General features: G+C 39.2%; 1 protein-coding gene across 1 annotated transcript; it reads right to left on the bottom strand.

Annotated features, from left to right (window-relative positions):
* Positions 1-1,873: 1,873 nt before the first annotated feature.
* Positions 1,874-7,058, bottom strand: LOC131038533 (uncharacterized). The gene is made up of 3 exons (XM_057970987.2): positions 5,539-7,058; positions 3,596-4,263; positions 1,874-3,404 (listed from the first exon to the last, which is right to left on the bottom strand). The coding sequence occupies exons 1-3, from the start codon at positions 6,657-6,659 to the stop codon at positions 2,386-2,388; spliced, it is 2,808 nt and encodes a 935-aa protein (XP_057826970.2). The 5' UTR covers positions 6,660-7,058; the 3' UTR covers positions 1,874-2,385.
* Positions 7,059-10,353: the final 3,295 nt, after the last annotated feature.

Below are 10,353 nucleotides of genomic sequence, written 5' to 3'. Positions count from 1 at the left end.
AAATATACATAAATACAAATTATCATACAATACCATTTAAAAACATTCCAATATAAAAAACTAAATAGAGAGTGACATTGGTATACCAAATATGACCATTACCCCAAAAAAATATCTGACCCAAGTGTATCATTCCATATCAATTTTCACTTAAATTGAGTTTTTGATGTGAGATGATGAATTGAGGTGGATTGAAGTTGAGGGCAACATCTATCTAGCACCCAAAATTTACAATTGACTGTATTTAATAATTAATTAGAAAATAAAAATTTCTTTTATTTTAATTTTTAATTATTTAAAAAATACAATCAAATGATAAATCTGAATGCTGGATAGACAATGACGAAGTTGAGAGTTAAGGGATAGCACTGAAGTGCGGGCCCAGGAAGAGAGGTTAGGACAGGAAGTCTTTCCAAAAGCTCGGCTTCTTGTTATAGGCGTGAGCTGTATACTCAGTCTTTCATGTTTCTCACGGGATTCTGCAACCGCAATACCGGTATTATGTTTTCTTTCTCTCCTTTGCCCACCCCACTGAGCTGGCAAAAAGCCTTCCCATTGGTTTCGAGTGGATTAAGATCCAAGTAATCATTTGAATATGAGTACCTCTTCTGAATTTGACTTTGACCCCCACCCCACTCCCACTCCCACTCCCACCTCACTTTCTTTGCCCGCTCTGGCGGCGTTCTCTGCTGCTTTTTCCCTCGAACCTAACCCACTCAGACGTCAGCTTGGAATCTGTTATCACATGGCTGATTAAAGTATTGCCCACTTGACCTCTCCACCGCACTCAGAGCTCCGGGAGTTTCATGCCCCCACTTTACAAACTCCACAATTTATGCTACCTAACATTAACAATGGGTTTCCAGTTCCCGAGCCTCATGCCATGGTGTCCTTAAAAAGCTTATATTTAATGGCCCATGACTGTACTTGAACTTGGACTTATTAGCTGTAACTACAATCAATTTTTTCTACTAAATGGGATTTTTTCAAGGATTTTTATATTATTCATGAGTTCAGAAATGGGAGGATAAGTGTGTGCTGTCATTTTTGGCTGAGTTAAATGATTGTTGTTCATTTTGTCAAAATCATTTAAGAGATCTCATTTTTATATCATAATTTATCAATTGTATTCAATCAATTTTCATCTGTGGGTTTCCTATTTATACCATTAACTGTTTTGGTAAGAATTTTCTTTATGGATTTTTAGTACTTATCTGCTTTAATGACTATTTATAGATACCATAAATTATTTGACCTCATGAACATTATTAAAAACATTCATTCATTTAATAAAACCCATCACAAAAAGTTTATCTGATGGAGCATAAATTATTTGACCTCATGAACATTATTAAAAACATTCATTCATTTAATAAAACCCATCACAAAAAGTTTATCTGATGAAGCATAAATTATTTGACCTCATGAACATTATTAAAAACATTCATTCATTTAATAAAACCCATCACAAAAAGTTTTATCTGATGGGGAGGGTCTGCTCCATATGTCTACCATGTTAAGTAGAACTCCAATCTCTGGTTGTAGTGTAAAGTGGTACAGAAAGTCTACCGTGTGCCATATAAATCAAATTAGGTTGGAAATAGGCCTGCTCTATCATGCTGTTCCCACGGTTTCAAGTTGGTATTTTAGTAAAGAGAATTATGCCTCGAAACGCAATTTTTTTTTCCCTTTTTCGAAACGCATATTTTGGGTCCACATTTTACTATTTTAGAGCTTTTGGCATTATGTGACCAATATGATAAAACAATTTTGTGTTAAAAGAAAACAAACGAATTGAACAAAGATTCTTACAATAGCAATGAAATTTTCAAATAAATCAGTAATGAATTCCATCCAAACATTTGTAAGAGCGTTGTATAACGAATCTGGATCAATATCCTTGTGGACTTGATATTTATTGAATACTCTGGTCTGGAATACAATAGCATAGGCAAACCTCAATAAATGAGGAACATTTAGAATAGCAGAATCCAACCTGTCACAGGAGGCTCCTCTATGGAGCAACAGACCTAAATTTTATGGTAAGCACTTGGAAAGAAGGTTTCATGAGTAAATCCTTAGGCTGTCAAGAAGCAATTTCATTGGAGCACCTTAGATCAATTGTGGCAGCTGCAAATTAAAACATCAACATGAAAGCAGCCTCCAAGGCAGCTTGGCCTGTCGAATCCTTTGTGGCTGTAATGAAATAGGCACCGAAATTTAAGTATACAAGGTAATCCTGGATTGATAGCTCTGCATTATTTACTGTGGACAAAACCTCTTCCCTTGCCAGTGTGAAATAAATGTCGAGGATAAATGCTGAATAAACTCAAATGTATATACTGGACTGAAAGACATAAGCCAAGGATTGCCCCATACAATGCCTCAAAAAGTAACACAATTTGCAGGTTCTCCTGTGGTATCATCTGCCCTTACAACCTCTGTAAGCTTACATTTTAACACATCCTGTTGCAGCTTAGATCCTGCAGATTTGAGACCCTTCAAGGTGCTTGGTTGATTGAAGAGGTTGACTACTGGCACTTTGGATATTGGAGGTAGCTTCTGCTGTGGGAATAGCTTAGTGAAGTCCTCTTTCATGAGAGGAACTTCAAAATCTTCTTTCTTGTGAGTCAGATTATTGTCTTTTGCGCCAATGTGAGCTCCTGGTTCCATGTGATTCGTTGAAAAGCTTCTCTGATTGGGAAAGTTAGGATAAAGTGTTACATACCCTCTTAAGTACATGACATCAATCAAGAACTTCTTCCAAGATGCTTGCCATCCATTTGTTCTAGATTTAGGTATCTGCACAGGGTTCTTCTTTGCATCGTCAGTATATCTCATATTCATGTACTTGTAAAACTCTCTCCATTTTTGGGGGAAGAACAGCGAGCCCCAGCTGCATGGAAGCTGATGCAAGTATGGTGTATTTGGATGCACTGCCTTGAAGGCCTCTGTTGCATTCCACTTGGGTCTCTCTTTAACAACTTCAATCACCCTTGGAGTATACAAGGCTATTGCATTCAACTCAGGTAAGGAAACTTGTGGATCATAGTGATAGGCCAAAAGGGCATATTTGAGCCACATATAGTAAAATGGAGAGACCTCAATGTCATCCTCAAGGAGTAGACCAAAATCATCATCAGAAGATGGATACCAACTTTCACTGACTGCCCTAATGAGCCCACCTTGAATAATCCTCCTCCTAATAATTTTCTCCCCATATGGCCAGACAAAACTGTCCACTGTCTTCAAGGTTCCTGCGTCGACTGCACTGTCCATATTGAATGTGATAACAATTTCATCCCCAACATAGTAGGCGTCAGTTAACGAGTCCAAAAGTCTCTTCAGGGATACAGCTCTATTCTGGGTAATTATATTCACTGATATTCTCATCCTGTTCCATTCTGCACAAACCCAAAAGATGAAAACAAATTACTACCCATTTCAAGCAAAAGCAACATTGATACCCAATTGTATATATTTGCAAGATGTATCAAATAATGCCTATAAGTTTACATTAATAGCATATTTCTACAAGCAACTAAACATAACAAAGTTCTGGAAATTTTTTTGATGGAATGAGAAAATAACTTACCCTTCAAAGCTGCTGGCTTGACATCAGCCATCCATAAAGCATGAGGAATAGATGCACGTGGCAGTTGAATCAGAACAGTGTCAGAAGCCTTTCCCACTGCTAAAATCAATCCATCCCGGATAACAGAATCCAAATCGGCTACAGTTACAATGACAGAAGGGTTATGAATTGCTATAAGACCCTTCATGGATGCATAAACCTCCTGTACAATAGGTACATCAGAACCTCCTGCTACCACACCAGTACCCACACCAAGATCAAAAATTTTGAAACGACGCTCAGTGCACACAGTTGGAGGCATCCCAAGCATGACAGCAGCCTTTTCACAGGGGCAGTGAGATCCCCCACTGACCACCACATACGCTTTTCGACCGGGTGTATTGCGGTAGCGGCTTATCAGCGGAGCTAGATCGGCAATCTCCCCAAGTGAGTGTGCATAAAAGAACACATCACTTTGCTGCGGATACATTCTCGCCCATTGAGTTATATAACCCCTAGAGATGTATTGCCACCATTGCTTGTCTCTCACTTCAATTACATCCTTGAATATCACAGTTGTCTCAGACACATATGCCAGCCTATGCTCGCTATCAGCCCATGTATCTTTATCCTTGGGATCCACAGGCAAAACGAATGAGCCCCCGCCTCTATACTTCTGTAATTGATAGCTGCCCAATGACATGCCAACAAGATAATGAGCAATATGACTTAAAAATAAACGATAAATCCTAGTAGAGTACTCTATTCTAATTTCTGGTTTCTACCAAACCAACAACCAAATGGATGCAGAAGAAGTATTCCAGTAACTCAACGAGAACATAATTAGTACAAGATTAGATGTATGCCTATCGCTATAAAAAACACATTTTGTGATGAAAGGAAGGTTACACTGAAAAGGGGGATTATAGAATGGAGGCTAATACACAAACATATATACTGATGGACCTCAAATTGGCAGCAAGTTTATGCAATGAGATCTCTACTGTTGTCATGGCAGAGTTTCTGTTTCTCTGAATTTTTGGAGATGCTCCAAACTGTCTAATTGTATGGAAGTCTACAGGGTGGATGGGAAAGATTTATACTGCCTGCCAGGGTTTCATTCCTGCTGTTGTTTCCCCGCTCACATGAAGTTGACGCAAATAGTGGGAAAAGAGATTTAGCTAGGTACAAGTTCCGAATGAGTAGACATCAAGGCTCAAGAAAAATGAAAAGGAAGATACAAGTTGCCTTAAATCTCCGAGACTCATTTCACTATGCCCTGTCAACTAAGTAGCTCAATCATATGTCTCCGTAATAGAGAATGGGCATATATTGGCATCAAGAGCACCATGACTATATTTTGGGAAAAAAGAATTTGCCAAGATGGTCAAAATTCGATTTGAAATTGAATACCATGTGGAAGCCTCAACTCTCTAAAAGATAAGATTCATTTCACCATGCCCTGGCACCAAGTAGTTAAATCATGTCTCCATAAGAGATAAAAGGCATATATTTTGAAATAGAATAGCGAAAGGAAAACACCTCGGACTCACTTGATCTCATGAAGAGACAAACATGAAAGTGAATAATGAAAGCGAAACACAGCAGAAAGGTGAAAGTAACATCAATGGTTTTCCGAAGTTGATTGCTAAAAACGATTCGTGCAAACCACTTTATGTTTATATTGCTCGGAATACCAGTTTAGCTAATGGTCAATGCTGCCATCGTTATAAGATGGGACAAAATCCAATACGAACAGAGGCCTCGACATATTTTGGGAATCGGATTCTGAGCAGATAGGGGCAAATTCACTGTTCTGTCACTGACAATGACGAAACTAATGCAACAAAGCCAAGATTAAACCAGAATGTAATAATAATGGTACTTAGAAGTTAGTCTAACATTGTATATGGGCATTGGGTATTGAAATCCTCAAAAAGTTTAAGCAGAAACGAAGAAAATACCTGAGATGAAGATCCTCCCCGGTGGCAAAGGTATACGGATTCTCAATGAAGAGAGTCTTAACAAGCTGAGTGGAGATAAACCAGCCACTGGACAGAAAATCCACCTCAATAACGCGCTCTGCAAGGATATCATAGGCGGGATCGGGCAAGTAAATTCCCGCCTCTTTGGCGCCAAACTTTCGGTAACTGGGAAAGCTGAAATCCTTCTGTCGAAAGGGCAGGATACGCCCAATGCTGCCCAATACAGCGTTCTGGTACTTCTCCGTCCCAGCGGCGTGCGCAAAGATCTCCAGAACTCGCCGACCAGGAATCATATCATCATCCACAATGTACACATAATCCGCCCCGTCCGACTGCAAAGCGAGCTGAAAACGCCCAAAGTACTTGAAATCATAAGTGGAGCCAACAAAGAAAATCCTCGAATTGTTATACGAGTCGACTATTCTGCGCAGCGAAGCCTCATTAGGGCTGCCCAAGGCCATGACCCAAACACTGTGAAACGGCAGCGTCTGTTGCAGCAACGCCTCCAACTGCGCACACAATGTCTTCCGCTTGAAGTGGTTGAGAATAACCGTCACCTTCGCTCCCGCCGCCAGAGGCGTGGCCGAGGGCAAGCGCATCAAGTCCCTCAGCGTTTCACATCCTCGGAAGCGCTGCTGAAAGCGCAGGATCTCCGTGTAAAGCTCCTTTTTCAGCCGAATCATTCTCAAATCATTCGACTTCTTTTGCTCGAAGCTGATCTGCTCGAATTCACAAACGTCCGAATTGCTCTGCGGCAATTCCAGATTGGACTCCACCTTCTCGACCAGCATCAACCCATGGTTGCGATTGAGGGACCCACTGGTGGCACGCAGAATGCCCCGCCATGTCTTTTGGGCGATCTGGAACGACCACGGGCTGGGCAGCTCAGGTCGAAGATCCACCGTCGACATCATCAGCAACAACATTACCGTCCCATAAGCTGCCACCACCAGCTGCCCCACGAACATCCATGACATTGCGCACCGCATTGTCCTCTGGCTCCCGTTCTTTCTCTTCGGCACCCAAGCAAATTCCTTCGCTATGTTCTCCGAGCTGCTGCTGTACCCATTGCCTTCCCCTCCATTAACACTCGCACCCATCAATTACAGAACCAGAGAGTCAGCCCTGAGCCAGAGAAGAAGCTCTGAGCCAGAGAATGAGCTCTAAACCAGAGAAGAAGCTCTTAACCAGAGAAGAAGCTGTAAACCAGAGAATGAGCTCTGAACCAGAGAAGAAGCTCTGAATTAGAGAATGAGCTCTGAACCAGAGAAGAAGCTCTGAATCAGAGAATGAGCTCTAACCCAGAGAATGAGTTCTGAACCAAAGAAGGAGGTATGAACCAGAGAATGAGCTCTGACAGACAGACAGAATGTGGAACACTCTCATGAAAGCCAGGAGGAGGAAGAGGAGGAGGTGATTTTGCAAGAGAAGAGAAGTACAGGCGTGTCGGAATCCCAAGTAGATTGGCCTGGGGTATAGTGGAGTGAGGGGGAGGGGGGGTGTTTTAAAGGTCTTCATCTCGTTCAACGACGCGGGTGCTGACAAATAATAAGTTAGTCCACGAAAATCCACGCACTACGCACCAGCTCATAGTTTAATCTGGCTGTAAACATTTTTTAATTTCTTACTAAGCCAGTAATGAATGCTGCCCGCTGAAGCAACGGCAGATCCACCTCTGAGCTTTGTTGTAAATTGAAGTCATTTAATTTGGGCGACACACGCTTCAAATTCGGGGGGCGGTGTAATCTTCCTTATTGGATTTCATCTACTCGTACGAGTCACGAGGTTCGTTGTATTTTGGTCTTTGCATATTATGCTTTATCACAAAAATTAAACCGCACTACATTAATGAGGAGGACTAATGTATTATTTCATTTAATTAAGAATAGCTGAAAGGTGTAAGTTTCATTATTTTGGATTAGTATTGTACAAGAAAGAGAGGTGTGCTGGCCATGGATTGTGGTGAACGTTTGACTTCAGGCCTCTAAAATTATGGGAGGGGCTATAGGTACTCTCTTATATGTTTCTGTTGAACAAAATACAGTTTTTAAATGCTTGATTTAGATTCCTTAAGAAAATGATTTCTTGAATGCTTTCTTTAAGTCCCTTGTATTAGTGTTAAGGATAATAGACTTCATAAATGTTTGATTTAAGTCTTTTGTGTTTGTGTTAAGGGAAATATATTTCTTAAATGGCTCCTTTAATACTGCTTAAATGCTTGCTTGTTTCTTGTGTTTCTCTTAAGGAAATTAGGTTCTCTTCAATGCTTGTTTTAAGTTTTTTATGTTTCTTTTAAGGAAAATAGGATCTCTTAAATGTTTCTTTTAAGGAAAATAGGTTCTCTTAAATGCTTGCTTTAAGTCTCTTATGTTTCTATTAAGAAAAATAGATTTCTTAAACACCACTTACTTCTCACTTGATGAGCTAAAGGGGCTCTATAATGAATGGTTCATAAGGCACAACACTTGTTGAAGGTTTTGCAAATGGGGTTGCACGCTGAGTGGACCTAAGCTTGGAGGAAACTCCATGGTTAAGCGCACACGAGTTGGAGTAGTACTGGGATGGGTGTCCTCTAGGGAAGGCCCAATGCTTCACCTCTGTGAGCATCACCTAGATGCAATGAGTGCTAAGTGTACCATTCATTCTCATGAGAGATGGGTTCTTATGAACCACTACTCATGAATCATTGGTCAATGAGTTTGACTCGAAAACAACACAGTTGAATCCTGATAGCAATATCATAATATCTTGTTTTAAGTTAATCTAATAAAACTCATACACTTAAATATAGAATAATTTAGATTAATAAGATTCATATACTTAAGTACAAATCATTATAGATTAATAAGTGATTGTTAATAAGATTATTAAATTACATTTATTGGAACAAGTTGTTTGAGAAAGTAACTGTAATAAATAATATGGATTTAGTTTTATGATCGATGAATGCATACAATTTGGAATAGTACATAATCTGGAAAAAACTTCAAAATTAAAATTTCTCTTTACACATAACCATAAATCAATTTAGATTAATAAGTAATACTGACAATTAATAAATCAAATTTATTGAAGTTATTTTAAGACAGTAATTGTAATAAATAATATGTATTTAGTTTTATGATTAAAGAAAATACACAAACTGGAATAGTACATAATTCTAGATGATTTAGGATCTAAAATGACTAGGTAATATTAGTTTGGTATTCAACTCAAAATTATAATTTATCTGTCAATGGACCTTTGGCCTATTGGTGAATGAGCCCGTTGGCATTGCATGAAGATTGCATTGATGTCAATAGTAACCAATAATTGCAACCGGTAGTGATGCAATAATGCAACCGGTAGTGTTGCAATAATGCAACCGGTAGTAAAGCAATGAATGAAATCGGTATTGGTATTTAAAGCAAAGTGATCAACCGGTAACCCTAACCAGTTGATAAGCAGAACCCTAACCGATGGAGCTTGGAGAATCGGTTGTGTTGATCTATGATCGAATGGTGATCGGAGATGAAGATGCCATGTATGCATGATGCACGTGATGAGTTTCAAAGTGGTTTTGGCTCGTGAAGATAATTGTTTATCTTGGGAATGAGCAAATGCATAGCATGAAGTGATAATCGTGTGATGTGTTACAGGATTTGATGTGCGGTGATCCAGGAGCAGTTGAAGTTGTCTAGAACAATGTGTAGTGGATTGCTATGTAATCCAACAGTTATGTTTGAACCGATATGTTTGTAATCTATATGAGATTTGTAGGTTTTGTGATGTGTTACCGACCTATTGTATTTGTATTTAAGGTCGATGAGTTGTTTGTAATTGTGTTGGCAATTTTGGTTAAGTGTGGTAGTGTGACTATTGTCGAACCAGAAGGAGTGTCTGCAGAATGTTGTGAAGGCAGATAGGAGCAGAAAAGGATCCGACTAAGAAAGATAGTGCTATTTCCAGATCAACAAAGACCCTGTAGTTCTCTAACCATTACAACAGTTAAATCCCCTAACCGGGTAAGCTTTAATAGGCTTGGTGTTGTTTAAATCCTCTAACCAGGTGATCCATTAGATTGGATTTGAAATCCTCTACCGAGGTTACTCCTAACAGGGTATTGTCTTTAACAGGGTATTGTAGTCAATCCCTTAACCGGGTGGTCCCTAACCAGATCTATTCCTAACAGGACATTATTATATAAGCTTCTAATAAGGCTTGGTTCCTAACAGGGCGAACTTCAGAAGAGTTCAGAATACTTGTGGGTATTCAGCCCCATCGTGATTTTACCCATTTGGGTTTCCATGTGAAAAATCATTGTGTCAAGTGGTGAATGATTTTGTGGATGTGTTTTGATATGGTTGATATGATTAACTAGTAAAGCCACTTAGAAATGTTTAGATGACCGGAAGTGATTTGAAATGAGCTATTACTGATGTTAGTAAAGTGGTTTAATGTTTTAGTTAAATTATATCTAAGTTTCAGATCTGTTACATTGTATCATTGATGTTTTGGTCAACAAGTAAAATTTGATAGTCCAGTTGCAGTTTTTGTTACAATGACTAAACTAGTTAAGTTTAGCAAGTTGTTTATGAGTTGGGTTTAAGTTTGGTGAAAGTTTAATATACTTTATATCTATTGATTCACCCCCCCCCCCTCTCTGTAGTTGACTAGATCCTTATTGTTTCATCATATTATTAGAGCCCAACAAGGATCGAGTATTGTTGAGTGCAAGGATTAACACCATAAGGAATGAGCCCAAGATTTTGCCCCAAGTGACTTTGGCATAATGGAGAACCCTTAGTCATTGGC

This window comes from Cryptomeria japonica, chromosome 10, assembly GCF_030272615.1.
Source record: "Cryptomeria japonica chromosome 10, Sugi_1.0, whole genome shotgun sequence".
NCBI classification, from domain to species: Eukaryota; Viridiplantae; Streptophyta; class Pinopsida; order Cupressales; family Cupressaceae; genus Cryptomeria; species Cryptomeria japonica.
Note: the sequence above shows the minus strand (reverse complement) of the source record. Positions and strands in the feature narration are given on the sequence as shown.